This window comes from Perissodus microlepis, chromosome 20, assembly GCF_051167445.1.
Source record: "Perissodus microlepis isolate ML-2025 ecotype Zambia chromosome 20, ASM5116744v1, whole genome shotgun sequence".
NCBI classification, from domain to species: Eukaryota; Metazoa; Chordata; class Actinopteri; order Cichliformes; family Cichlidae; genus Perissodus; species Perissodus microlepis.
Window position 1 is genome coordinate 3,426,137 of NC_140480.1, and position 27,884 is coordinate 3,454,020.

The 27,884-nt window shown below is 40.9% G+C and overlaps 2 protein-coding genes across 4 annotated transcripts; one reads left to right on the forward strand and one right to left on the reverse strand.

Annotated features, from left to right (window-relative positions):
• Positions 1–619: 619 nt before the first annotated feature.
• troap (trophinin associated protein) lies at positions 620–13,926 on the reverse strand. 3 transcript variants are annotated; one of them, XM_084917856.1, is made up of 14 exons: positions 13,756–13,926; positions 13,367–13,465; positions 12,810–13,047; positions 12,285–12,717; positions 11,981–12,099; positions 11,811–11,862; positions 11,357–11,502; positions 11,197–11,251; positions 11,004–11,092; positions 10,837–10,908; positions 5,098–5,193; positions 4,682–4,997; positions 4,159–4,361; positions 620–1,036 (listed from the first exon to the last, which is right to left on the reverse strand). In XM_084917856.1, the coding sequence occupies exons 2-14, from the start codon at positions 13,426–13,428 to the stop codon at positions 974–976; spliced, it is 1,944 nt and encodes a 647-aa protein (XP_084773982.1). In that variant the 5' UTR covers positions 13,429–13,465; positions 13,756–13,926; the 3' UTR covers positions 620–973. The 3 variants fall into 3 exon arrangements, with proteins under 3 accessions (XP_084773982.1, XP_084773983.1, XP_084773984.1); XM_084917857.1 differs by having other exon boundaries at positions 13,682–13,758; XM_084917858.1 differs by lacking the exon at positions 13,367–13,465.
• A 1,791-nt stretch (positions 13,927–15,717) lies between these two features.
• LOC146363826 (differentially expressed in FDCP 6 homolog) lies at positions 15,718–25,544 on the forward strand. Its single transcript, XM_084917783.1, has 11 exons — positions 15,718–15,938; positions 17,613–17,753; positions 17,870–18,055; positions 18,878–19,105; positions 19,198–19,344; positions 22,236–22,344; positions 22,436–22,734; positions 22,820–22,986; positions 23,295–23,493; positions 24,321–24,411; positions 24,744–25,544. Exons 1-11 carry the CDS (start codon positions 15,843–15,845, stop codon positions 24,935–24,937), a joined length of 1,857 nt encoding a protein of 618 aa, XP_084773909.1. The 5' UTR covers positions 15,718–15,842; the 3' UTR covers positions 24,938–25,544.
• Positions 25,545–27,884: the final 2,340 nt, after the last annotated feature.

Here is a 27,884-nt window from a genome sequence, read left to right on the forward strand (position 1 = left end):
TCAGCAGCTGGCTACATTTTTCATATAGTACTCCATAACTCCTAACAGGACACCTCATCACATGACTGAACAGGATGCTTTGCATGTTTCTAGAAAAACGGTTGACCTTTATATCTGGCCAAGAAAGAAAGTGCAGAATGCAAGACGGTATGAGATTTTGCATCACTGAAGTGTCGTTTCCATATCTCAGTGCTAAGGAGTACATGTGAGTGGGGCAATGATGATTTCAGCAGCTCTCTTATTCACAGGAGCACAGCAGGTAGCTCCGGATGTGTGATTTGGGAGACTTTTACATTCTACCTGACACAACTTCAAAGGGATTTGTGTCTCCTCCCGGGATCAAACTAAGGATCTTTGTGGCATTAAACGAATGTGCAAATCTCTACACCATAGCGCCACTACTTGATTCTCTAAAATATAGCAAACTGTCAATCTTAACCAAACTTAAAGCATCATCTTCACAAACATGAAATAACTGAAGGTAAAGACATGAAACAAATATTTGTCTGACACTATTCAAAGTTAGTTTTTATCATGGGGTCAAATCCTGAAATTACTTCCCATAAATCAACAAATCTTAAATTGTGTATGTGCTTAAAACAAACAAACCACACATGGCCAGACAGTAACAACTATTTATTATAAACACTGTACATCACAGAGATCCTAACCATTGATCCACATGTACACTACAGCTAACAACACTGATCTGGTGTGGACTCTTCATTGACCTTTTAAAAAAATATTTTTTTCAACACATACATTGGACCTAGGTCCCAAAAAGATAACTTTTAATCTACTTTATTAAAAACATACAAGTGTCTGTAGTTATGAAAGAAAAACAGTATAATTTAGATATACCCTTTTTCTTTTTGGAGCAGCCATTGACCTGGCGGCGTCAGTGTTCGACAAATATTTGTAAAGTGAAGTCAGCGTTTCACAGTGAAAGCAAACACTGCAGCTGTGGTGCAAGTCAACTGTCCTGCAGTGGAGAAGGCGGACCAGGCGAGAGATCGGAGCCAATTGGGACAAATCTCTGAAAAACAAAATCAAGACAAATATTTATTCTGACTGTGTGTGCACATCAAACACATCAGACCACAGAGAATATTTAAGCTGCTGTCCTGATGTCCGAGTGTTCTGTGCAGCACTCAGATCACACAGAGTCTTATTGTGGTCAGTATTAAGTGCTTTAAATCTTACATCAGCTACAGAAGGAAAAAACAACAACAGACAAATAGAACTGAAATTAGTAGCACAAACTGACTAAAAGGTTCAATTCGTGCTATAGAAAATTACACCTTATTCCATTTACACAGCATGTTTTACACACCTTTAAAGCAAAACCAAACAAGAAAAGATAAAAATAAAGCAAATGTCGACAGTTTAATATTTATTTCCCTCGTCTTACTGTGTCCCTACTGCAGACGTACACCTGTAAATCGTCCTGAACTGTACTTTTTTCAAATATGGTTTAAACAACCCGTGAATACAGTTTGGAAGTAGATCATTTTGTACATCACATGTGCAGGGTGAAAAAGTGTGAATTAATGTAGTTTAATAAATAATTAGTAATGTGTAATTGGTGAATAATAACCTTAATCCATTTATAATTCTTATAGCTTTCTTCTGAAGCTTATAAATTGGACTCGTATTTGTTTCTATGAGGGAACAACAAAGTAGGTGCTCTCCATTTCTCAAGAAAACACCAAATTTCAGGAACATATTAGCTTATTTTTAAATTTGACAGCACCGAGGGTTCGAAGATCGCAGGCATCCAATAACAGATTTTCAGCCTCGATTTCTCTGGGTTCATCGAATCCTTTAATGATATTAAGTTCTGTACATGATGAGATATTCAAAGTCTTCATCATTTTATGCTGATGAACATTTTTCTGAATTTGTTCCACAATTTGTCGATGCAGTTTGGTGAACTTCTGCCTCTCTGAGATGCTATTTTTAAACCCAATCAAGTCATTGACCTGTTGCACATTAACCTAAATGTCTGTTTCTTTTAAACACCACTAACTTTTCCAGCCTTTTGTTGCCTCGTCACAACTTTTAGGACGTTTTGCTGCCTTCAAATTCAAAATGAGCAAAGATTTTTCTTAAAAAGAGACATTATCTCAATTTAAATGTTTGACATCGGCTGTGTTTGGAAACCAGTGCATTTTGTTGTCATTTACATTTTACACAGCGTGCCAATTTTTTGGGAATTGGGGTTTTATAATGATGTGTAAAACCACAGAGGACACATGCTCATCAGATTACCTGATTTTAGTGTCTGTAATTAGCTCGCATATCTTAGACACGTCATTACAGATCAAACGACAGATGATGAAGATGTTTACGGGAAAATGACACAAATGCACAAGCAAACATCTTCTTACGCCACTCTTCATGTGGAAACTAATGATAATAATGATACGATAATGATGCCGTAAGATTATTACTGAAGAGAGAGTGGACTCAGCACATTTAAAGCTCTATTATCTCGTCTGTAAATGTATTTTTTTTTTTAGCTTAATGCTTCTGAGATTAATGTGTGTTCAGCAAATCCTTGATCTTTAATATGGACGCACTGGTACAGCTGTCTGTTTGTGAGAAAATAATGATGCGTTTAATGTAACTTTATTGTTTTTTCCTGGACCACTGAGTCTGAAATAAAGATGGATTGATCTTCGTTTAAGATATCTTCAGCTTCATACACTGCTGCAACAGTTATTTGTACACCAAGGGTGAAATCTCCAACTGATTTGTGCATAATTATCACACCCAAAAATTTAAACCGCCAAATATTATATACTCTGTTTTTCTATAACTGATCATTAACATTGCTTTAAAACTTTTATTCATAAGCTGTTCCAGATGGTCTTCATTTGAGCTTTTCTGTGCCACGACATTTCCAAAACATGCGCGCTGTCGGTCTATTAAACTGACTATTAAGCTGAAATGTTCACATAAATGATCAGAGAACAGCATCCAACCAAGAATGCACTGCAATAAAGCGTAGCTCTTTCCAGAGTGCTGGCAAAAATGATACTTAAAAATGCTTTGATTCTATGCTATAAACAAAAGAAGAGGTGGTGAATGTTGTTTACAGGCACTTCTAAAAACACCAAAACCTGTTTCGTGGCATGCAGCATAGGATCAGTGGGAGACTACAGCATCTGCACTGTGTGAACAGATGAAAACAAAACGTGTCTCCTTTCAGAATTTTATGGCTTCTCTGAGGTTTTATGATAAGCAGTAGTTTGGAGAGCCAACGTACGACTGAAAGCGCTTTTTCTTTTGTGTTTATAGTGTGTCCGTTCAGAGGGCGATCGTTTACTTTGGTCTTTCTGTTTATTTAACTTTTTCAGTCAATTCAGAAGGTGATTTTGTGCCTCTGTGAGAACATCCACTTATCTGTGTAGATGCTAGAACTGCAAGGCCATGTGTCCTCCACAGAGAACAACTACTCCTCTGTGGCATCTGTGTTTCCTTTCCACTCTTATACAGCACCAATGCACAACAACAAGTCGCCTCGAGGTGCTTTATATGAGATAGTGAGGTAAAGAGCCTGCAGACAACCCTAACAATAAGATGATCCCCTATGACACCTTCAGATCCCTGCTGTAACATCACCTGTGTTGTGCAGGATCCTATTTCTTTTATGTTTGTACCTTCATGGTTTCCCTTTTCTTGGCTTTTCAAAATGGAATAATTTTAATAAAAGTCACAATAAATCAAAAATTTGAACCTGTGTTATTCTGCCAACTATAATTTTCTTTAGAAGCACACTCTGAACTTAATACTTCCATCCATCCACTCAACCTTGATCCAGTTCAGGGTTGCACTTTTGCTCTAGTCCAGCTGTCATAGAGCAAAACATGAGGTTCACCCTGGACAGGTGACCAGTCCATCACAGAGCTGACATGGATAGACAGCCACACACACTCACTTTCACACCTACGGCCAGTTTAGAGTTGCCACTTAACCTAATGCACACGTCTTTAGACTGTGGGAGAAAGCCAGAGTACCTGGAGAGAACCCACTCAGGCAGAGCGACAGCATGCTGGTATTTTCAATTCAATAAAAAAAAAAAAGAAAAGAAGAAACCATAAAGCAGTGACATAAAGTTTATGTTACACTGCAGATTGTCAGAGATACACTTACAGTGGACTCTTCGAAGTGCAAAATGGAGGCCAGAGGGTTTCCACAGGAAGGTCGAAGGGGAGCAAACCCAGGGGGAGCCCGGACAGACGCTGATGTGTAGGTGGCCACCTCCTCGTCCAAACGCAGCTCCTCCAGGGGAGGAAAACGCTTGCGCAACATCAACACTGCAGAACTCACAGAGCAAGTCTTCTGACCAACGAGATCTGTGACAGGAAAAAATAAAAAATAAATATCTGCAGCCTTCGTAAAAATTAATTAAAGAATCTAATTATTTAATAGCAGGAAAATTGTGTCAATTTTTGTCACTTTTTAAATCAAATATTGTGGTTCTTTTTCTCCTGGCACTCACTTTTAGTCTACACTTAATGTCACAGCAGGCACACAACATTGTTAACCCTTTCCCCCATAAAGACGACACTTGTGGTTTTCACACCACGAAACCACTCGGTTCAGAAAACAGCTTCAATGGTTACTCCGAGTCAGCTTTCAAGAGGTTAAGGGGAGTGTGATCGATCAGAGTTACCTCTGTGCGGGCGCTGAACAGCAGGGGTGATCTTGCAGCTCGGTTCTGGCACAGCTGGCACCTCGCCGTGCACTGGCAGCTTCTTTCTCTCTTCTGGTGAAACTGGAGCGCACTGATCCTGCAGAGCAGAGTCCCCCAGCTTCTCTAAACGCGGCACTCTGAACAACTTTTTGCCCGTCGAGAAAAAGATAACAGACTCTCTGTGCTGGGCCTGCAAGAACATCTGTTCTCCCACTAACTTCTCCTCCTCCTCCTCCTCCTCCTCATCATCGTTGGTCCTGCTCTTCTCCTCCTCTTTGTCACAGTGAGATTTACTCTGGAGACATGAATAGAAAACAAAAATACACTGATTGTTAAGCTACTACTTTAATCAGAAGAACTTAATTTAATGTGGATCGGTCGCTTCAAATTCTCACAGCTGAGGCTTGAACTGGTCGCTGCTCGCAATCTTTTTCTGTCACATTTGCGCTCTGCTCTTCTTCTTCTTCATCAAACAGTCTCTGGACCACCTCCTGCAAAAGGTTAAAGGAACTGTAACTGACACAAAATAAAATGTGCATTTGTCCCCAAATATATTGTAGTTACATGATTTTTTAAAAGTAATAATTTTTTTAATAATTATTATTATTATTATCTTTAAATCTATAGCGCATCTGTCATTATTCCATGTTAAAAAAAACTGTTAGAAATTACTCTTACAGGTTTTTGAGTTGAGAAATCTGTTCTCAGGCCACGAGAGCGATCTCTGCTTTTTACCTTTTCACACCTCATTTATAGGCCTCATTCAAAAAAAAAAGGCTTCTAATCATTTCCCATCATAAGCATAAAACAACATAAATAGTTATTTTATAAAGAAAAACTTTGGATGTGGAAACTTAATGCAGCGCTCTCTTTCTGCTTCACCTCTTTTGGAAATTGTCTTTAAGATTTAATTCCTTTGTCATTTATAATTCAGTTTGGTTTCATCATAGTCCAGACTGGGTTTGCTCATTTCATTTTCTCGTCTTTATTGTCCAATATGTTTATGTTTGTTATATTGTTTTTACATCTTTTTTTGTTTTGTGTAGTGTGGTACAGTGGTTCCAAAATAAATGGAGTAGTGTACTCCTAGCGCTGATCCCAAGCCTGGATAAATGGGAGGGTGAAAATAAGTGCCAAATCAACCATTCGCACCTGTCCGCTGTGGTGACCCGTTGGGAAATAAGGTGCTCAAAGTCATGATGGATAAACATTTATTGGGGGAGTTTGAAGAGTTATTAAAACACAAGACAAAACACTTTTGAAGGCAGCTGATTCGCAGTCACACCACAGCATGTTGTCCTGACCCAGTCTACAAGGACCGACACCAAGAACATTTCCTGTAAACTTTTTTTTTTACCTGCGTCTCTGAGGACTAAAATCGAAACACACCATCAGTATTAATCTGATTATTATCATTATTATTGAGGCCCACAGAGATTTAGATTTATTAATTTGGAAATTTCTTTTGTGCCTCGTGGAAGCTGTCAGACAAATAAAACCACAACAACAAAGACGTCACAATTACCAACACTAAAGACACAGATAAAAGCAAAAATACCTGCAAGTGACACCATATCATACCTGATCAGATATTATATATCACCTGGATTTAGGGATGGGTATCGAAAACCGGTTCTTGTTGAGAACCGGTTTTCGATGCCATTTTTGCAAACGATTCCCTTCTCGATTCCAGTCGCCCCGAATGACGTCACCACGTTGCGGAGCGTCATTTACCTGGCAGGAAACACGGCGCCTCAAAACTTTGGTTATACTTTACGAGAACGGATGACAACAGGGCAACTTGCAATACTTGAAAAGTAGATATTTCATTTAAGGGAGGAAACACTACGAATATGCAAAAGAATTTGCTCACAAAACACGCGATGACCTCGTGTTTTTAATTCCGCTCCGGACTCGTGAATGTCAACCCAGCAGCAGCGGTAACGTTTGCACGTCCTCTCCCGTTAATGCGGCAGGTAAATAATCAACTAACAGTGCATATTATGTTAGCGCGATCTGCCTTATTACAAAACCTGCCATTACTGTGCATTTAGGTGACCATGATGAGACAGACAGAGTCTGGCTCAGGTGCTGGCCGTTCTCGCTGCAGTCTATCAGTAGCGTCTCCTTTCAGGCCAGGATAGACGAATGTCACCGAGTAGTGACTAAGTTTGTGGTAAAAGGCTTGCACCCATTTGCCACAGCAGATGCCCCCAATTTTCGGTAAGTGAATGTGTTTAATTGTAGGCAGGGACATTACTGAATATTCTTGTGTAATTGCTACAGAATAATTTATGTTATAAAGGCATCGATTAATTTCTAGTTTTAACAATTCTAGTCAAGCAACTTTTGCTCACCCCAATGGCAGATTTTTTTTCTTCTCAAAACAAGAAACTTTTGTCAGATTTAAGAATATTTGGCTTGTTTCAAGTATAACTGTTTATGCAGTGCAGGATCTGGGGGGGGGGGGGGGGGTACACTGCAAAAACTCAAAATCTTATCAAGTATATTTGTCTTGTTTCTAGTCAAACTTTGTAATCACACTTAAAATACGAGAAATCAGCTACAGAGCAACATTTCAGTGAGATACAGGAACTTGTAAAAAAGTCTTGAAAACATATTGTTTTATTTTATTGTTTTATTTTTTGTACCTTTTAACATTTCACAAAGTAAACTTGTTTTGTATTATGAACACGTTTTTGTTGGCTGGTTAGAGTTGCAGGGATCGCAGATTTATCAGTTTTTTGTGACTATAAGCTGCTGACTGGTGAGCAGAGATGGGCAGTAACGCGTTACTGTAATCCGATTACTTTTTTCAAGTAACGAGTAAGGGATTACTATTGCAAAAACGGTAATTAGATTACTGTTACTTTCCCGTAGGAACGCTGCGTTACTGCGTTACTAAAACCGTGATTTTTTTTGCGAGAATGTCTCATGACAGTGACGTAAGCAAGTGCGACCTTCGTGACAACAGCTGTGTGCAGATCAACAATGGATAGGGAAATGGGAAGAACCCCAGCAGACCAAACCTGGTGCCTAATGGAGGGACTTGGCAATATCAACCCATTCCCACATTTAGACCCCCGTTTAATCCCTGGCACGAGATTGCTGCTCTCAGACACCAACTGGAAGCCTCCCAATACCATCAGAACAACCTTTACTGGAAAATGGTAGGTGCAAACAAGAGGGCCTCTTATCACCAGTTTCAGGTGAACAAACTTCATGAACAAATTCACGAGAACAAGCGAAATCATGAGGAAACGATTAAAGACCTCATAGAGCAGCTGGAAGAGGCTTCTAGTAATAAGCCCAATGACATCAGTGAGACAGACACTCTCGCAAATGACAATGAAGCTATTGTCATATTGGATGAGGTGATGGTTACCCTGCAGGACCAAATCAGCCACCCTACCACAGAGCAGTGTGTGGAGTCTGCCACTCCAACCACAGAGGCTTCACACACTGACTCTGTAGGACTGAAGTCCTCTAAGGAGGCTGAATTTGAGCTCAAATGTAGGATTCAGCAAGAGCAGATTGAGATGCTCCAGAAACAGCTCCTAGCAGCTCAAAATCAGCTTGAAGAGCAGGCCGTTAAACATAGGCAGGAGCAGGAGACACTCAACCTGGAAATCAGTGACCTGAAATCCCAGCTCTGCCCCAACAAGGCCCTTCATGATTTGAAGGTAGAGTCTCTTGAGCGAGAGCTGAAAGAGGCCAAAGCTTCCTCACTTAAAATCCCACAGCAGCACAAAGAACAAAATTCCACTGCTGCAAATGAAATGCACAAATGTGAGCCTCTGAAAGAAAACGAGACTGGAGAACAGGAGAAGATGGAAAAAGAGGACTCACTGCCATCCACTGCAATGTCTCTGCAGGAGCCTCGGAAAGAAAAAGACACCACAGAACAACAGAAGATAGAAAAAGAAGAGTCAGCTGCATTCTCTGTACAGGAATCTTTGCAAAGTCTACAAGACAAACAGAAAATGCTCAATGTCAAGGTGGCTGAACTCGAGACTGAAGTTAAGAGCCTGCCAGAGATTCCACCAAGTAAGAAGAAGAACAAGAAGAAGCGGAACTGTGCGCGTCCCCAATTTCACCTAATTGGTCTCAACATCACGTCCTAAAAATCATATTTATATACAACTAAATTGTCAGTGAACATTTGAACCCCTCTCGGTCGAGACAGAAGGCCACCCCTTCCTGAGCCCGGTTCTGTCAGAGGTTTCTCCCCATTAAGAGGGAGTTTTTCCTCTCCACTGTCGCCAAGTGCTTGCTCATAGGGGATTTGGGGGCTTTTTTTTAACACCAACCACTGAAAAGTTCACTGACATCAAATTTAAGACTCAGCAAATATGGAAATGGATGATTCGTCATCAAGTGAGGAATCATCCATTTAAAACATGTTTGCTGGGTCATATTTAGTTGTATATAAATATGATTTCTGTCACACTAAGGCCAATCACAGACTAATTTGGACAATTGGTAAAAAAAATAAATAAATTAGAAAAATTGAAAAAAAGTAGTTGTGTCATTGTTTCATGTAGATTTCAAATAACATGCCATTTTATGTCAACATATTTCTGTTACAATTGTAGTGCTCGTGGTCTTATATTCTTATGATCCTGTTTATTTGATGAGTGTATCCTTCTGCCTTGCTTCACATATTTACTGCTGCTTGGCTAGCTTTAGTCACGGTAGCATCAGCACGGGTAGAAACAGATACACATCAGAGACATCACATGTAGCTTGTGTTTATGTTCAGAGTGACATCTGATTTAAAAGCAGGCAGCAAAGCACTGAGCAGCATATCAGTCAGCACAGAAAACAAATGCCATAAATGTCATCAATTAGGCTGGAATAATTTGTTTCTAGTGGCTTCTATTGTAAGTGCTTTACATTTCAGCATGACATCCTGTATGTGTCCTACAATGAGGACACTTGAAGCTGGTCATTTTCTTAGAATGGAGCTAAAGATAAAACCAAAACAAAACCAAAATTTCATAAGAAATCTTTATTCTGCAGTAAGGGACATTAAAAACCTAATAATGGCATCATTAAAAATATTAAAATGTGAAGTAAGAGCAAAATGTATGTTTGATACATTCAGTCATGAGTATTTTATACTGTTATTATTCCTGTTAAGAGTATCTGGAATATGCACTTCTTACAGTGGCCCTGCTCAAATGTAGGTAATGTTAGACATGAGTCTCCTGGAATTAGACCTCAGTACTGTTAAAGTTGAGTTACTGACCCGTTGCTGTGTCAATAAAAGTGCAAAAAATAAGAGTGCTTCTGGTGTCTTGCTTTAAGATAAAGTCCCATATTTTTTTGTAGCTTTTTGAACAGATGGTGTCTTATTCTCAGCACTTTTTTCTAATTATTGTTCTCAGAGTTGAGATTTAATTCTTATATTTAACTCAATCAAGAAAGAAACAATTCAGTCTCTTTCCTTGTAATAAGTAAATTTTTCTTCATTTAAGCATAAATTTTAGACAGTTTTGTCTAGTTAAAACTTTGTTATTGCTACAGAAGAATATTTATTTTACATTTACAATTTTTTTCCTGGGGACCCTGTGACACCCCATGGAAGAGCCGTATGCTGTGGATCTCTTAAGATGTCACTGCTGGGTTTGTAAGGCCATGTTACTCCTAAATTTCTATCCTGTTCAAAGAGAAGATATAAAACAAAGTTCTAAGCTATTCGACCTTAGTGTTCTCCTTTTTTAAAAAGAATCAATAAAGAATCGAATCGTTAAACAGAATCGAAAATGGAATCGGAATCGTGAAAATCTTATCAATACCCATCCCTACCTGGATTTGTTCAACAGAGTTATACTAGAAGGTATAAAGAGATGCTTAGTGAGGCGTATTCGCAATGAAGGATGTCTCGCTCCTTCCCCACCACTCATCACTCCCAAAGTTGGGATACTGACATTGTGGCTTAATATTTTAAAACCAAAAAGCTTTTTTGGTTAAAACTTTTTATGTGTTCATTTAGATTAGTTCCTGATTCCCTTTTATGGTGACCAGTTAAACAATATTTACGCAAAGTACTTAAGAACATCTTTTGGCACTGCCACACACACAAATAAACTGTATAAAATAATAAGTTAAGTCAGGGTTTCCCATCTCACCTCCTGTTGGGGCTGAAGGTTGGTTTTGCAACTCTTGAATCCAGGAGTGCCGTATGGCGACTGATGCCATTTCTGCAAACAGAAGCATTATGAGTTAACGTGGTGATTGTGCACAACACAACAGACTACCTGGACAGAGTGCCAACATACATTAAATACATACTGACCATAGCAGACAGGGGCTGATGTCTGGTGTTGCGGACTCTCTGTGGGGTCCATTTCTTCAGCGGCGTCTCTTTGAGTGCTGCTGATGCTGCTGCTCAGGAGAAAAAAGCCACGTCACATCAGATTAAAAGGACAACGAGATAAGAGTGCTTTGGGTTTTATAAAGATAACAAGTGGAGCAATGCTGCATCTTACTTGCTGGCACAGCAGTCGCCTCTGGACGATTTTTTCTAACCGGCACTCTCTGAGCCTGAAGACAGAAGAAATTATTTCAAAGGCAGCACTTAAAAAGCAAAAAAAGCAATAACAACAATGTAACAAGTATGAGGAAGTACAGAAGTGAACACAAATTTACTGTGTAGATTGAAGTCGCCCTGCTTGGTGGACAGACTGAACTTCGGGGTGTTGTGCCCACGGGCCCTCCAGCTTTCACTCCCTCGTTCTGGAGGATGCTTTGCAGCGCAGCGGGGTCTGGAGAGAACTGCACAGACTTCACTGATCCTGTGAGAAAAGTACAGACAACAATCATTTAAATAATATGACGTAAGTGTAATACTGAACATTATGAACACCCAACTAACACTGCCTGATGTTTAGTTTGAATAAAATTGGCTTCCAGTTAATGAGACTCATAATTGTGGCATTTTTACTTGGGGATTTTACACAGGACGAGAGAACACACACGTATAGTGAGATATATTTATATAGTATTTCAAAGGGACTGCTCAGCCATCTACTATAAAATAAGTCCTTTACAATGTTCACACGTATGTGCCAAGCGCATGCTGTGTTCTCCATCTTACACTGACCTGCAGGGGCTCCAGCTTTCTGTCGGCTCGTCATGACGGACACTCGCTGGGGCTGCACACATGATCATTGGACACCTTTAAAAAATGTTTACCTGCTGCAACTACAGGCATTAAAAACAAGCAAACAAAAAAAGCATGATAAAGAATGCACCGCTATGAATCCAACTCACCAAATAGTTGTACGGTTTGGACTGCGGAGTCGTAGGCGCTGGACCTGTGACGCCCACTCCTTCGTTCCGGAGGATGCTAAGCAAAGCCGCGTGGTCAGGCTGGAAGTTCTCCCCCTTTTCTATAATGCAAAAGAAAAAAAGCCCAAGAGAAACTCTCTTAATATCTTCATTTTCACTAGACAAAATAAATGGATTTCCATGGATTTGAAGGAGTGAGGGAAATACAGCCTGCAAGCTTTAAGTGATTATCCACAAAATATAGGTGGAAGTTTGTGCCTTAGATGCGATAAATAAACAAGCTTACCACCTTTTGAAGAATTGCACTGCGTGGTCCGACTAGCATGTGCTGTCTTTGAATGGTCTTTTAGACTGAGCAGGTTCATGCTATTCAAATAGACCTCTGCACTGGGAGCAGGCTGTGCAGAAGTAACAGCACTATCAGGAAGGGATGACATAGCGGTGGACAAAGATGAAGTCTGAAATGTGCTGGAAGGCCCAGTTGGTCCCGATAGGTGGGAAGCATCTTCTGTTGTCTTTCCGAGAGGCTTCCCTGCAGCTTTGGTTGAGTCCTTGTTGCCGTTTAAAGCGGTTGGATGTTTAGACGGTTTTGTGTTTGCATGAGTCCAAAGCTTTGGGACAGCCAGAGGTTGGTTTTCAGCAGCCGTTCTTGTGCTTTTGGGCTGTGACAGATTAAAAGGTACAGGCCGAGTGAGTGGCTTTTTCTTCGGCGCTTTTCGCTGCAGAAAAAGGAAAAAGCTTATTAAACACATCAGACTAACCCGAGTAAATAAAAATATGGAAATCTACAAGATCAAAAGGAGATGCTTACAGCCAGAGGTTTCTCCTCCCACCTGCAGTGGGACTGACTGAAGTCCGAGGGAGTCTGAAGATGGAAGGACTTTGCAAGCACCGGAAGCCTGCTTATACCTGCTTGCAGAGGTGCCTTTTTACCAGTGGCTGAGCTTCCTGGATCTTTGTTCTCAATATCTTTGTTGGAAAGGTGAGATGCTGACATGGGTTTGGAAGGCTTTGGGTCCGCTACCTTTTTGTTTTGTTCATTCTTCATTCTGAAAAAAGAAAACCGGTCAGCTTTGTCACACAACCCAGCTCGAGGCTGGGAAATCACCAGAGGCAGCATGCAAAGGGGAAAAAAAGGGGGAAAAAACTGATCCAAGGACAAACAAAACCAGACAAGATGGGAGGCAGATACAGGAGAGGAACAAGGTGCCTGACATTTTTAATACCAGTACTGATTTGATACCTGAGATTTAGAAAGGTATATTTTACTATGAGACAAACAAATAAACACGCTTCTGTAGACAGACCAAATAAGTCCCAGCTCTTAAATTCTATATCAGTAACTGCGGCTCAAATCATCAGTCTCACCTCATAAAGTCACTGCGGATTTTATTCTGACTCTGTTGACGAAGGATTGGAGAAGAGTCCATGATGAGGAGATAAAGCTGTGAGGAGCAACTGAAGCAACTAAAGACAGAAAGAAATTAAAGCTGAGCAACCAAAATACCAAACAGGCTTCTAACAAGGGTAGTATGGAGATGGGCAAAAGACACCAAACATGCAATGAAAACAACAACAAAAAACACACACAAGACTTTAAAACGTTAACATGTGCTGATTTAAAGTTCTCAAACAATCTGTCTAATCGTAAAAGCGCATGCCTGTTAGTAACACAGTACAAACCATCGTGCTGACTCGTGAAAATTACCCCAGAGAAGCTAGCTTTACCCCGATCACAAGCCTGGCTACATACGGACCTTCTGTGTTCCTATAATTCAACAGAGTATCCGTTTCTTCCTTCCGATCATCCAGTAAAGTATTTCAGACCGGAACGGCTCCAAATGTTTTGGTTTATCGGGTGTTTTGTGCAGATTTAAAAACCACTAGCCCCGTCTATTCTCACCACAGTGGGCTGTCAACTTCCTGGACTCATATGAGTTTGTAAAAAGCGCGCTTTGCCATTGGTCGAAATAAGAGTCCGTATCAGCCAATGGCCGCGTGCGCTTTGGTCAGGATAACGTCTTCGACCAATGAGAAATGGAGTTTCATAAACAACTCCATGGTAACGACGCGAAAGTTGTTTTACCACGTGACAGCGTGTTGCCGCGGCTTCCCCCTAAGTACCGACATTCAGAGAAACCAATAATAATAATAATAATAATAATAAAATCTACATAAAGCGGAGCCATTTCAAGGATATAGACTTCCAGAGCTAAAGTAAGTGGAGTTTGATTTATTTGACAAATCATGAGGGATATTAGAAGAATTTTAGATTTTTTGTTATTTTTATTTTATTTTCAGATATTTTAATATAAACATTGTTTAAATCAATGGGATCACGTCAGTTACTGACGTAATGGTTTTGTTTTGTTGTTGTTTTTAATTTACATATTTGAATATTGATGTCAGAGGTTCTTAAATTCATTGGACAGCACTAAGGTAAAGTCAAGCTACCAAGCCATTCTGCATTTGTTAGTATTTTATATGCAAATATAAACAATATAAGGTAAACTTAGCTAACAAGAAGTCTACATTTAACAGACAGCTGCTAAAGAAGCGATGAGACAAGCTAACTTAACATAAAGCTAATGGAGTGATCTTAGAGAAACAATTTGTGCTGCCCAAAAATCTTTTAATCATCCCTGAAAAGTCACCCTAAGGTTAGAGAAACTGCAAAAAAAAAACCCTAAGAGCTGCATTTCAGACTCTGCAGGCCTAAGTCAGCATGTTAAAGATTAAAGTTCGTGACAGTACGATTAGAAAAAGACTGAACAAGTATGGCTTGTTTGGTAGGGCTGCCAGGGGAAAGCCTCTTCCCTCTCAAAAGAACATGGGAGCACAGCTTCGATTGCAAAATTATATCTGAACAAACCAGAAGATTTCTAGAACAGTGGGTAACATCACCAGTGGAGGGGTGATGATTTGGGCTTGTTTTGCAGATGCTCTGTGGCCTTGACTCAGGTAACAAAGTGGGTCCTCTACCAGTTGGAAGGTCAGTGGATCAATCCATGTGGCAAAGTACACTTGGGGGAAGGTACCCCGAGTTTCCACCAGTGTAATCCCAGTGTGAGCGTGCTGTGAATGTTAGAAAGCCTTTGGACATTGATACAAGTACTGTAACAACGTGTGTGATTGGGTGAATGAGACTTGTAGTAAAAAGTATTTTGAGTGCTCAACTGTACAGAAAGGTGCTATATACATGCAAGGCCAATTATCATTCACTGTCACTTAATTGGCTCTTTATGCCTTATTTATGTTCACACATCAGTGCAGGTATCACCCAAATAAGGAGGACCTTGAAAACAAACTGAAAGATTACTTCACAGAGAAATGAAAGTAAAAGCAGCACTGCCAGGAGCCCATCTAATTACTAACTTAAATAATAAACCTTTATAATGAATGGCAAATTATTTTCTGTCCAAGGTGCACAGGAAGGGGATGGAGATTTTCAGTAAATCAGTGATATAACTTTAGAACATTAAAAATATAAAACTGTAATAACAACACTTTTTGCACAGGTGCATAAGTACACTACTAAACCTAGCAAGACATTGTAGATTTCTAGGCAATGCATAATGGAGTTTTTTCTTTTAAAATTTTCTAAGGATTAAAACGCTTCTGCCACTGCAGGGCAAGATCCGAAGCTGCGGTAAACAGCGAGACCCTCCCTCTTCATCACTGACCACTGTAATCCAGCAGGTGCCGCTGCCAGCAGAACAGTAAAGCCCCATGCCTGCCTGAAAGCAGCAGCACAGCGTGGGTGTCTGCCTGTCACCCGTGTCAACAGTAGAGGGAAGAAGAAGAGACGTAGAGGAGGAAACCAGAAAATAACGCTGCAGCAGACATGGACTTGCGGTCTGAGCTGCTTAAATCCATCTGGTATGGTTTCACAGCCCTGGATCTGGAGAAGAGCGGGAAAGTGTCCAAGTCTCAGCTGAAGGTGAGTGAGGGATCGTCTACCTGGAAGATGGAACTAGAGAAACTTTTTTTTTTCCTGCCCGAGAACTCACTCATCTCTTACCGTTTACCCTCGTTTCCTACCTCGTTTCCTACCTCGTTGCATTTTACATCATGCGGGCTGGGTGTGAAGGAGGTGAAAGCAATTTTAGCAACAAAGCAAATTAAATCTCAAAGTTTACTACTTTCACTATGTGTTTATGTGTCAGGAAATAATGGTGTGCAACGTCTGATACTACTTATCAGAAAACATCATCATCACTAACATTTCCTGTGTAAAACTCAGTTTTTTTCAGCCGTGTACTGCCCAACAAGGAACAAATTTGTTCCCCCTATTTTGAATAAAATGCTTTCAGCTGCTGAAAGAGGGCACAATATGCACCTCTGTCCGGCGCGAGCACGAGAGTAACAGTTTGCTCTCAGTCTGTACATGAATGGGAGCCCTCATCTCCAAGCTGTGCTCACATTGGGCCTCCATGTACCAGCTTGTAGTGCAAAGGGACCCTCTGGCACAGCACCGGGCCAGAGAGCAGCCTGTTGAATAGAGTAGGTTCACAACATGAGGCCGAACACGTCAAAAAAGGACATTGTCACAGGGAGAGCAGGGATAAAGTGGACACATGTTGGTGACCGTTGTCTCTTTCCACAGAGCCTAAACGAGGCTACTGTATGTTGCGTTGATCTCATTGTTATGTCACTCGGTCTCGCTGTGGTTCAGACTCCATTTCCAGCCACCTCCACGCTCCTGCGAATGTGCCGCCCGGCGCTCCTGGCTCTCAGCGAGTCAGCCTCATGACTGGGCTTATCCCCCCTCGTGCCTTCAGCCTTCTCTGAGGCACCGCGCTGCTCAGAGGCACTCGCAGGCAAACACTTTGCATGCTTTGGCCTCAAAACTGACAGATGTTGTAGCGTTGGAGACTGGCGACAGGATGTGGTTATGGCTCAACACACAGAGAACCTAGCTGTCTGATAAAATGCACGATACCTCAAGATGTTGCATGGTTTCAGCTGAAGAAACAGAACAAGAAGGAAAAGCGTTTTTTTAATCTAACTGTTTTTCACATGCTGTCAGTGATGCCACTGCTCACAAAGAGTAAAGTGTAACACTTGAAGTTTCTAATAGAACTTGGAGATGTTTTCCTGAGCTCGATTTTCATCTTTTTAAACTTTAAAACGGTTATATTGCTTTACTGATGTCGTTCCACTCTTAAACTAGTGCGTCTGAACGGTTTTCCAGGCAGCTTTCCTAGAAAATTAAAGCTTTTTGCTGACTCTGGTGACTCTTTTTTTTCCATGTTTGAGCAAACACTTTTTTTTTTTTTTAGAAAAAACGATGCAGCAGAAATTTAAAAGTTCAGTTCCTCAAACACTTCCCTGGCCTTCATTCTCTGATTCAGCAGCCAGCTATATAAATATATTTATACATCATGTCACTTACCTTTTATATTCTACAGAAAGTTTCATCCTTCCTAACTCATGACGTGTAATCTCTTTTTTTAGACGCTTAATTATTAATTTGTAGGCGGATGCGGTTAGCAGCCTCACAGGACAACAAATAAAACAGTTTGCACAGTCCTGTGTTGGACAACGAGAACTAAAATGACTTTCTGCTTCAGTGTTTTTCTTTTTTAAATATCCTCATATTGTGATCCTTCAGGTATTGTCTCACAACCTGTGCACAGTCTTGTGTATTCCACATGACCCCGTGGCTTTGGAGGAGCACTTCAGGGATGATGATGATGGCCCAGTTTCCAGTCAGGGTTATATGCCTTACCTCAATAAATACATCCTGGATAAGGTGATTAAAAAAAAACCCAAACAAGTGTGCTCTGTTTATTTCAGCGTATTGCGAGCCCCATGTGTTTCATAATTCAGACAGCTTTTTTTTAAACCCCTGGTCTTGTGTCTTTGTAGGTTGTGGAAGGTTCTTTTATTAAGGAAAACGTAGACGAGCTCTGCTGGACTCTTACTGCGAAGAAAAACTACCAGCCAGACCGAAGCAGCAGCACCATTTTACCAGACAAAGATGCTTTTCGTCTCTGGTGCCTTTTTAATTTTCTCTCTGAGGACAAGTACCCTTTGGTTATGGTTCCCGACGAGGTGGGTTTAACTCTTAACTCTTATCATTAGTACGATGCATTGTTTATCGTATTGAAAATGTAACCGAAAGAGGAAAAAAAATCACAAGTGTGTGTGGCAAAAGAAACCCGTTTCCAAACTTAGACCCTAAGATACTCAACGTTTCCGCGCTCTGTTGTTGAGTCTGAGATTGCACTCAGTAATCTTTGACCTAAAAATGCTGTTGGATCTTTTACAAACACCGAGTACACCAGCTGAAACTTTGTTTCTTGCCACCATGGAACATGGTGCTCATGTCATGCAGCAGTGTGGGCTTGTTTCTCACTTGCAAAGTCTCATTTTGGTTTCCTGTTGCGTATTCTTCACAGCCGCTGCCAAGAGAAAGCCCCAAATTTTCAAGGGCAGGGTCGTTTCTGTCGCCCTCGGTTTAAGAAAGCATTATCCAGTTGTATTTTGGAGTGTGTTTCACACACCAGCCACTGTGCAAAGCACTCTGTGTTGTAGCCAGGGCTACTGTGAGGTTATACTGTTACTAGAGAAAGCCTTATTGGGAAATAGCAAAAGCTGCTTTCAGCTACACTGTTAGATACAATTTTTGCGGTTGTGTTTTAAGCAGAAGGATTCAAACTACAAATAAAAGTGTAGTAACAAAGTAATATTAAAGCATTACTGTGAATTAGTCCTTAATAAGCAGGTGATGGTCACTAAAATGGTAAATTCAGTTTTAAATACTCCTTAAAACTGCACACAAAGGTGATTGGTGTAATATATAGCTTGCTTGAGTGCAGCACAGCATGCAGGGACAGTCCAGATGAGTTATTAATACTGTCTCTTTCCATGCAGGTGGAGTACCTCCTCAAGAAAATATGTATGGCTATGAGTATTGAGTTCAACTGTGTCGAGTTAGAGGACTTCTTCTCTCAAGACTCAGTGCAGCAGAGTGGAATTACTGTTTGGACGTTTCTAGAGATGATGAACTCCGGGAAGGTAACCAGAGGAATTGATGCAAGTATCATCAGCATGGCTATAGAGGAAGTGTACAGGGAAATAGTTGGTGACGTCCTCAAAGAGGTAGGAAACTGATGTGCCTCCAGAATGCTGTTTTTGTTCCTCCCAGGTGAGATTTATTTCAGTGATCTGTGTGTCGGTTTGGCTGCGTTCAGGGCTATCTATGGAAAAAAGGCCAGCTGAGGAGAAACTGGAAGGAACGGTGGTTCACCTTAAAGCCGAGCAACCTGTCCTACTACACTGGAGAGGACCGCAAGGACTGCCAAGGCAATATAGCCCTGGATGAGAACTGCTGCGTGGAGGTAAACAGCTGGAGAGATAATCATCTGTGACAGCTAGAGAAACTCTTAATAACAAAATCTCCACAGCAGAAATACTCAAGCAGGCGTTTAAATGACATTCAGGCAGTGGCTCTCAGTGTAGAGCGGGGACTTCCCCAAGGTGCTACACTAAGGTTTTTTTGTAGTTTTATTTTTTATCACGCCCCTCATCTTTGATTTAACTTGTAACTTACTACAACATTTGAAATCCTGTCCCTCCAAAGGTTAAACAAGACAAAAAAAGGGGAGCAAGTACAAAATCCAGCAAGACCCTGGAATCTGGTCAAATTAAATGCAATGACTTTCATACATTCAGTTTATACCTTTAATTTTATATATTTCAGTTTCTTTTAAGTCAAAATTATTGCTTCACGTTTACAAGAGCACAGAATTTTTTTTGGAGTCTGAGAGAAAATGAGACCGCCCTAATACCTTAGAGTAATTACTCACAGTTAAATCAGCACAAGTCATGTCGACATTAATAAACATGCTATAAAGAAAAGAAATTTAAACGTGAAATGTTGCTGAATAATCCCACTGGTCTCTTTTACTCGGTGGCTCATGATTTTCTTTTAAGATGCGGGATGAGCAAAGGTGACACCGAGCCTCTCTCAAATGACTAAACTACCTTTCATAAAAGAAAGTAAACAACTGCAAAATCCAAAATCTTTCTACTCCAGTGCTTTGACTTGTGTTGGCACTGCTTCATGTTTTGGGTGTCATAATGAAACAAGGTAAGACTGAAAACTGAAGCTTGCCATGGGTCATATTAAAAACAAGATTTCCTCACAAATCTCGCAGAGCTCAAGGGAACTGAGGCGATTAGTGTGCTAGCCTCACTCCTAGCTGAACGTGAAGCAGAAGTAAGAGTGCAGCGGTTGCTATTTAAGGTGTCTTGGTCACTTTTCGTGTGGACACAGCCTCAGTTATCATACTGAGTAATACACTTGCAAGAAGGAAATTGGAAACCATTTGGCGTTATTAGGTTCTCTGCATTGATTGCTCATAAAATGTGGTCTGAATTTCAACCCAGTTACAGTCAAAGATGACTAAAAGCGCAATGAGATCTGTTCTTGTATCAGCTCTGAGTAATTAATCGCAGAGCAGTAAGTTAATTCCTGAGTGTAGTAACTTGTAGATCCCCCCCTTAGCAGTCACAACATCCATCACATGCTTCCTGTGGCTGTTCGTGAAATATTGCAACATTTCTGGGACGTCTTGATTGATCAGCCCTCTTCAGCTCATGCCACAGACCATTTGTTGACTGGTCGCATTCGGTTTCTGGACTTCCACGCGTGCAAGTCATTGTGGCGTTAATCATGGCGAAGTACGCATGCCGAACAGCCCCAAACTATGACTATGATGAGCGATACTCCACCTACCGTGCTTTGCAATTAGGAGGAGGTTTCATCGTGGGTGTGCAGTGCCCTTTCCCCGCCCCCGCGTTGCATGAAAGTTCACGTTTGTCTCGGTAGTCCACACAGCGTCACCCCAGATTTATTACAGAATACACAGGTGGTCCTCAAGAAACATGAGCTCGTCTTTACGATGGTTTTTGAGATTAGTTGGACTTGATGAGTACACAGTAAGAATCAGCTGTAAACAAAAGGTATTTCCTCATATGAGGACTAATGAGGGTTTATTTCACAGAATAACACAATAAAGCATGAGACACTTTATTAAGCATGAATGAAGCACCAGTTACAGAAAAGCCAAATGTAATCATGACAAAGTCTCATTACGATGACTTGATTTGTTTTAGCACTTGTTTCTTTATAGAGTCCTTTAACTATTTCTCTTCTTCTTCTTGATGAACCACATGTTTGATTTGGCAAAAACTTGATGGCCTACCTGACACAGGGTCATTATCTCAAAATATTGATTTAACAGCCTGGAAATTTCTTTTTTTTTTTCTTTCAGTAAGTAAAACCGCTTTACTTGACAGTTAAGGAAGAGAAAAGTAACAATTGTAAATGACACACATGGTAAACTACTCTCATTTTTTCCACTAAGTCCATTTTGGGCTTCTCTAATATTTAAGGTTATGGTACGGTTAAGGTTATCACCTGTGTAGATGATGTAGACCTCAGAGGGTTAACACTACTTCGGTTTTGTGTAAATGCTGCATTGGACACATTAACTAAGGAAATGAGAGTTGTGCAGGTGCTTTGCTGTTAGCTGCTCTTCTTACGTCTTTGAATACTCAGGTTTGTTCTCTTGTTGTGATCACCGCAGCACGCCAGGCCCCAGGGAACTAGCAACACTCTTAATATCCCTGCCTTGTATTTTATTGTGGACTGATTAAATACTGAGGCCTCTATCAAAGCTGTTGTAACATTTTCTTGCTTCTCTTTATGCTTCTTATAAATCCCTAAGGAATTTACTGTGTTCGAAGCATGGGTCACACCTTCAACTGGAACATCTTATTGCAAGACGATTCTTTTAAGAAAAATCACGAGCAAAGATTTTTGCATATTTTTTCCAGCCTGGACCGTGACTGATGACTCATTGTGTTCATAAAAGACATTTAAAGTACAGCTCAGATTATGATCATTACAATGGTGACTTGGAATAAGTGTAGACCACAATATTGCAAAAATCCTGGCAATATAAATTCTTGCATGAATAACTAATTGAGTCATAAGTTCATCACTTCACCCAGCATGTGATACTTCAAAGGAAGTTGCTGAAATTGTGTTATATTATAGGAAGCAGATGTTTTTTGAGCTTTCAGAGTTGTTAGAAAAATGTCCTTTTCCTGTAATTGATGTTTTTCTCCTTTATTTTTACAAAATAGACTCAAAAACTGCAAAACCATTCACAGTTAACTACTCAGTATTAAGAGATAAACTGGGTGTCCCTTTTTTGAACAGGTGCTGCCAGACCGAGATGGGAAGAGATGCATGTTTTGTCTTAAAACCCTCTCCAAGACGTATGAAATGAGTGCGTCAGACACCAAACAGCGACAGGAGTGGACTACAGGTTAAAAGAGACTCTCATTCATCAATTCAGATCAATTTTTAAAAGCTTTAATTATTTATTTAGATGTTAAACATCAGTGTCTTCTTTGCAGCCATTCAAACGGCAATCAGGCTGCATGTGGAGGGGAAGAAATCCCTCCACAAAGATCTGAAGCTTAAGCGACGTGAACAGCGTGAGCTTCGGGAAAAAAGGCGACAGGCTAAGGAGGAGGAGCTGCAGAGGCTGCGGGCCTTGCAGGAGGAACGGGAACGCAAGCTGGCGGAGCTGGAGCTCCTGAAGGAGGCGCAGAAGCAGGCTCAGGCCCTCCTGGAGCAGGATGAGCAGAGGAGGCGCCAGCAACACGAACAGCTTCAGCGTGCCCTGGAGATTCAGCTCCGTGAGGCTGAGGAGGTGAGCATGGAAACAAAGAATGAAAGATTTTAAAAGCATGAAGATGCAGATCGACTTTAACTTGCTTCTTTCTGTGTGTCACAAGGCCCGAGTCAGTATGCAGGCAGAGATGGCTTTGAAAGAGGAGGAAGCAGAGAGGCAGAGGAAGAGGATCCTGGAGTTGGAGGAGATGCAGAAACGTTTGGAGGAGGCGCTGCAGCAAGAGATTAAAGCCAGGCTTGATGAGGAGGCCTTCCGCTATGCTCAAGCAGGGTAAAGTTGTTTAAGCAGCTAGCCAGGTGTACAGTGCAAAAAGCTTAGCGCAGGGTGGTGGAGGTTGTGTTGTGTACAAGCAGCATTTAATAAACTCTGTTGCTGAATTAGTTCACATTGCGTTATGTTCCTGAGGAAGTTGAGCTGCAAAGAGGAAGTTGTTTAACGCTGCAGTCACCTAGACCATTGTCACTGCACTCTCGATTTATCCCATCCCAGGTCCAAAGTACCTCGCTGATGAGCCCCCTGCATTTATTACAAATGATCTATTCAAAGTCCAACTTCTTTGCATTCTACATCATGCTCAGGTTGTTGGCTGAGGAGGAGGAGAAAATGAAGGCTCTGATGAACCTGCAGGAGGAACAGGAGGAGTACATTGCGAAGACACAGAGGGAGAAGCAGGAGCTGAAGCAGGAAATGGAGGCCAAATCCCGGGCCCTGGAGGAGGCGCAGAGACAGCTGGAGGAGGTTCGAGCCAACCGGCACAGAGTTGACCAGGACGTTGTGGTAGGTAGAAACCCTGACACTGACCGTGTAACTCAGTTACAGCATGTTATCGAAGCTAATACCCCTCAGGCCCCTAATACCACTGCAGACCCCCTGAACATGGAAAAAAAGAAGTGAGCTTCTGCTGCTTGTCGTTTTTAAATAAATCACCACAGAATGTGTTGATGAGATCAGCGAGAGGCTGTCCTGTTGTAAGAGTCACTGACAATCTGACACCAAACCAATAAACAGAAGTTAAGTTCAAAATAGGCGCTTAAAACAACACACGAAAGCATCTCATGAGCTACAAAAAAAACAACCCCCCACCCATCACAGTCCCTAGTCATCAGATAAAGTTAGATAACCAGGAAGTGCTGCAAGTATAACTTTGAAATTCATAATGATAAGACAGGATGCCAGATGGCAGAGACTTTAATGAGACTAAACAGACTGCCATCGTGATCAGTCCCTCAAAAGCATATCAGTTATGAACAGGATTCAAACAGGACACCATTTTTTTTCTCTTGTTGAGTGGTGGCTACTCTGTCTTTTTATTACTTTCATTATATTATATTTTATTTGACAAAATCTGGCCTTGAGAGTGGCAGTAGTGAACCTTAACCTTATTGAGATGCAGAGTTTAACTTTTTAATAAATTGACCAGTTGTAGGTGGTTAAAATACCAACAGCACTTTGTTTATTTATCAGGTCACAAACAAAGAGCAAAAAGGAAGCGAGTTCACGTCTTAGTGGCTCTTCTGGGTACTTTTCAACAGACCGAGGTTTTTGTGAAGCGTTTGTCAGTTCACTTGTTTATCAGTAGCCGCTAAGCTCTTCTTCTCCGGCAGGCCGCCCAGAGGAAACTTCGGCAGGCGAGCACCAACGTCAAACACTGGAATGTCCAGATGAACAGACTGATGCGGCCGATCGGACCAGGCGGTATGTGTCCTTGCCTGCTCAGAGACATGACAGACATGCACCGTTTCAAGACCAGATTTTCAAATGTTTCTCGCTGCATTATACCAGCAGAGAAGTGTTAACCATTTCTAGCCCTGTTGTGTTACAGCCAGGACTGATGTGACCATTTGCTTAGCTCAGGGGCTGTGAAGTTTAGGTCAAAATAGGTGGTTCATATATTTCATTTTGAACTTCTGCAAATATACTTCCTTAAATTTGATACTATACTTTATTTTAACTGTGAATTCTGTTTTTATTTTTGGTTTCAGCCTAAGTCTGATTTCAATTGTCCGCTTTGTTGTTTTCATTTTCAGAGAAGAGACCATCGCTGGGAAGCTCCTTCACGAGCTTCCAGATCCCGACGCAGCGAGACCCCGGGCTGCGTCTCAGAAGGAGTTCGGGATCGGGGGATCGGGAGGAGAGCAAAGAAAATGTTGACAGCAGAGCTGGATGTGATTTAGACAAACGTCACTCTCATGCATCTAATGGCGACATGGATATCCCCTAAAATGATGAGTCATGGAGGCTGCCTCATCACAGGAAGGGCAAGAGATGGTTGTCATGTTTGTGAACAATATGAAAGCGGCGGGGATATAGCTGAATTTACCGTACTACCACGTCTACTAAATGCTGAAATATTACTGACCTCGTATCACAGACAGCAACAGTTTAAAAACATTTTAACGAGAGTGCGTTTTCCAATATCTCCCCTTCTCAAATAATCCTTTTCTGCCGCCTGTGTGAGGCCTGACGTGAACGTAACTGATACCTCAGCGGAAAGAAAATGAGCGGTAAGAAAGATCCTGAAAGTACAAGGTTAGCTCTGGTGTTCAAAGAGAAAAGCCTACACGCACACAGGAAGCTCATTTTTGTGCAGCTCTGTAACTTAGACGGATACCAATGTTTCATTTCTATTGGTACAATTTTCGAGGTTGTGGGAGGTGGCTTAGGTTTTTTTGATCTAGAAGCTTGGTTCAGTATTAAAGTTTACCACAATTTCACTCCTGATAAACAGGAAAGAGAAAGAAGAGGCGTGAAAGAAAAAAAACCTGTCATGACCTTCCTGTTTTTAATGTCATTTAACATTACTGTAAATAAAGAGAGTGAAGTTTGAAGCCGTACCTGCATCTTTACTGTGTTAAACTTAGTGCATTGTGCAATTCAGAGAAACTGTGAGGCAACTTTTTGTTTCAAATCTTAAGCTGGTGCTTCACACAGTGGAAAAGCTAAATAAGAGTTTGCAAAACGAGTTGTAGTGACACAGACGTGACAGAAATGCAAAAGACCACACGGTGTGGAAGTAAGAGTCGCAGACACTGCTGAAGTTGCACACTGCACATCCGCTTCGGTTTGAGTTGGAGTCTGCTTCACTTCTGAGGCCTTAAATGTGTCATCTCCGACTAATCTGACGCCTTCCGGGGACAAAACCTTCAGCTGGCTCACATGAGCAAACAGAGACATCCACTGACAGGTAATGCAAACTGCAGGCCAACTGCTGTATGTGCCAGTGTACTAATGCACAGTTTTAAGCAGAGGTGGCAACAAATAGAAGCACAGATAGTAGTTTTGAAACATACTCTAGTAAAAGTTGAAGTACTGTTTCCACTTCTTTACTCAACTAAAAGTGGAAAAGTACTGGCTCTGAAATATTCTCAAAGGAAGAGAGTAAAAAGCAGCTCTTTGAAGAACATTTCTTCCACCTACTTTTGTACAAATCTTACTGAACCCTGTGCTATATTAATGTAATAATTAAATAATATTAGTAGATAGGAAAACCAGCTTTATTTCTGTTAAAATTTTATTTCTAATAAAGGCTCGGCTTGAATCAGTTAAGAAGAACACGAGCAGGGAAAAAATGAGGCTGTGATCTGCTTACCTGTGCTGCTGCAGCTGCTCTGAGGTTTACTGCGCTTTGTGGATTTACACACCTGAATTTAGCTGATGTTTCATGAGTTGTCCTGGCTGATTTCCATCCTCTACTGACAGTACAACGTTTAATCTTCCAGTTTATCAAACACCACTGAGCTTGTGTGTTTGCTGTTGTTTGTTAATCGGATAGAAAAATTGCATTTGAAATTACCTGCCACTTAAAAAAAATATTACTCGTTTTATGTTTGCTACTTTTTTGCAGGGCCGGAAGTACCACAACCGCAACTTATGGACAGCCTCAGTCGTGTTGTGCCAAAAAAATAAATAAATAACTAAAAATACCAGCCCACTTTAACCTCCGACTTTGGCACACAGTTTTGCTTGTTTCCTCTCTTTTTGTGCCACATACCCTTTTGATTATTACACGAACAGGACTGCCTTTCACGTGTTACTGTTTAGACTCGGTTTGATGTTTAAAGGCCCACGCTGACGAAATAATAACTCTCTTCAAATGCCTTAAACCAAAAGTAACAAGTAGAAAGTACCGATAATGGTTTAAAAATGTAGGAAGTTAAAGTAAAAAGTTGGGGGATCGTGGCTCAAGAGTTGGGAGTTCGCCTTATAATCGTAAGGTTGCCGGTTCGAGCCCCGGCTCGGACAGTCTCGGTCGTTGTGTCCTTGGGCAAGACACTTGACCCGTTGCCTACTGGTGCTGGTGGCTACAACTGTAGCTGCCTCCATCAGTGTGTGAATGGGTGGATGACTGGGTGTGTAAAGCGCCTTGGGGTCCCTAGGGGGGACTAGTAAAAGCGCTATACAAATACAGACCATTTGCCAAAAAGTTGCATGAAGGTCCACACTGAGAGCAATTGATGACTATTTTATGGGTTTGTTTTTTTCCAATTTTTGAATAATCACTCTAATATTTTCCTGATATTAGATTTGCCTGATAGTTGTTTATTTAAACAACAGTTAATTTAGAGATATCATCTATATAAAATCTCTCTTCACTGCAGTTTCTGGTGAGCAAAATCTAAGCTGTGTCTCTCATTTGGCATACAGTGCTAAATGGAAGTTTGTTTCTGCATAAAAGACTGCTTTGTTTTCTGTTTTTGCTTTTTTGGGCAAAATTTGGAGTTATTAGTTAGAAACTTTGTGATTTCTCACTCAATTTTTTCAGATAGTAACCCCAAACTCGACATTTTGAATTCATAACCCCCCAAACTGACAAAAATAAAATAAATAAATAAATAATGAATAAAATAAATCTGTGGCAGAAAGTCTGTGAAGGTTCTCAGTCATCCAGGTCATCGTAGTCAAAGGAGCTTGCAAAGAAAAGCGTCTGGACTTCTTTAAGTTACTTGAAGACGTTTCACCTCTCATCCGAGAAGCTTCTTCAGTTCTAAGGTCAAATGGTGGAGAGTCCCAGATATAAACCTAGTGGGAGTATCCCCCCACAGAGGGACAAAAGGACCCCCTGATGATCCTCTAATCGCCTGAGCCAAGGTGTGTTTCTGTGGCAGAAACAAGCTTCCGAAACAGCTGATGAGACGACCTATTTTTCTTATGAGTGTTACATTTTTAAG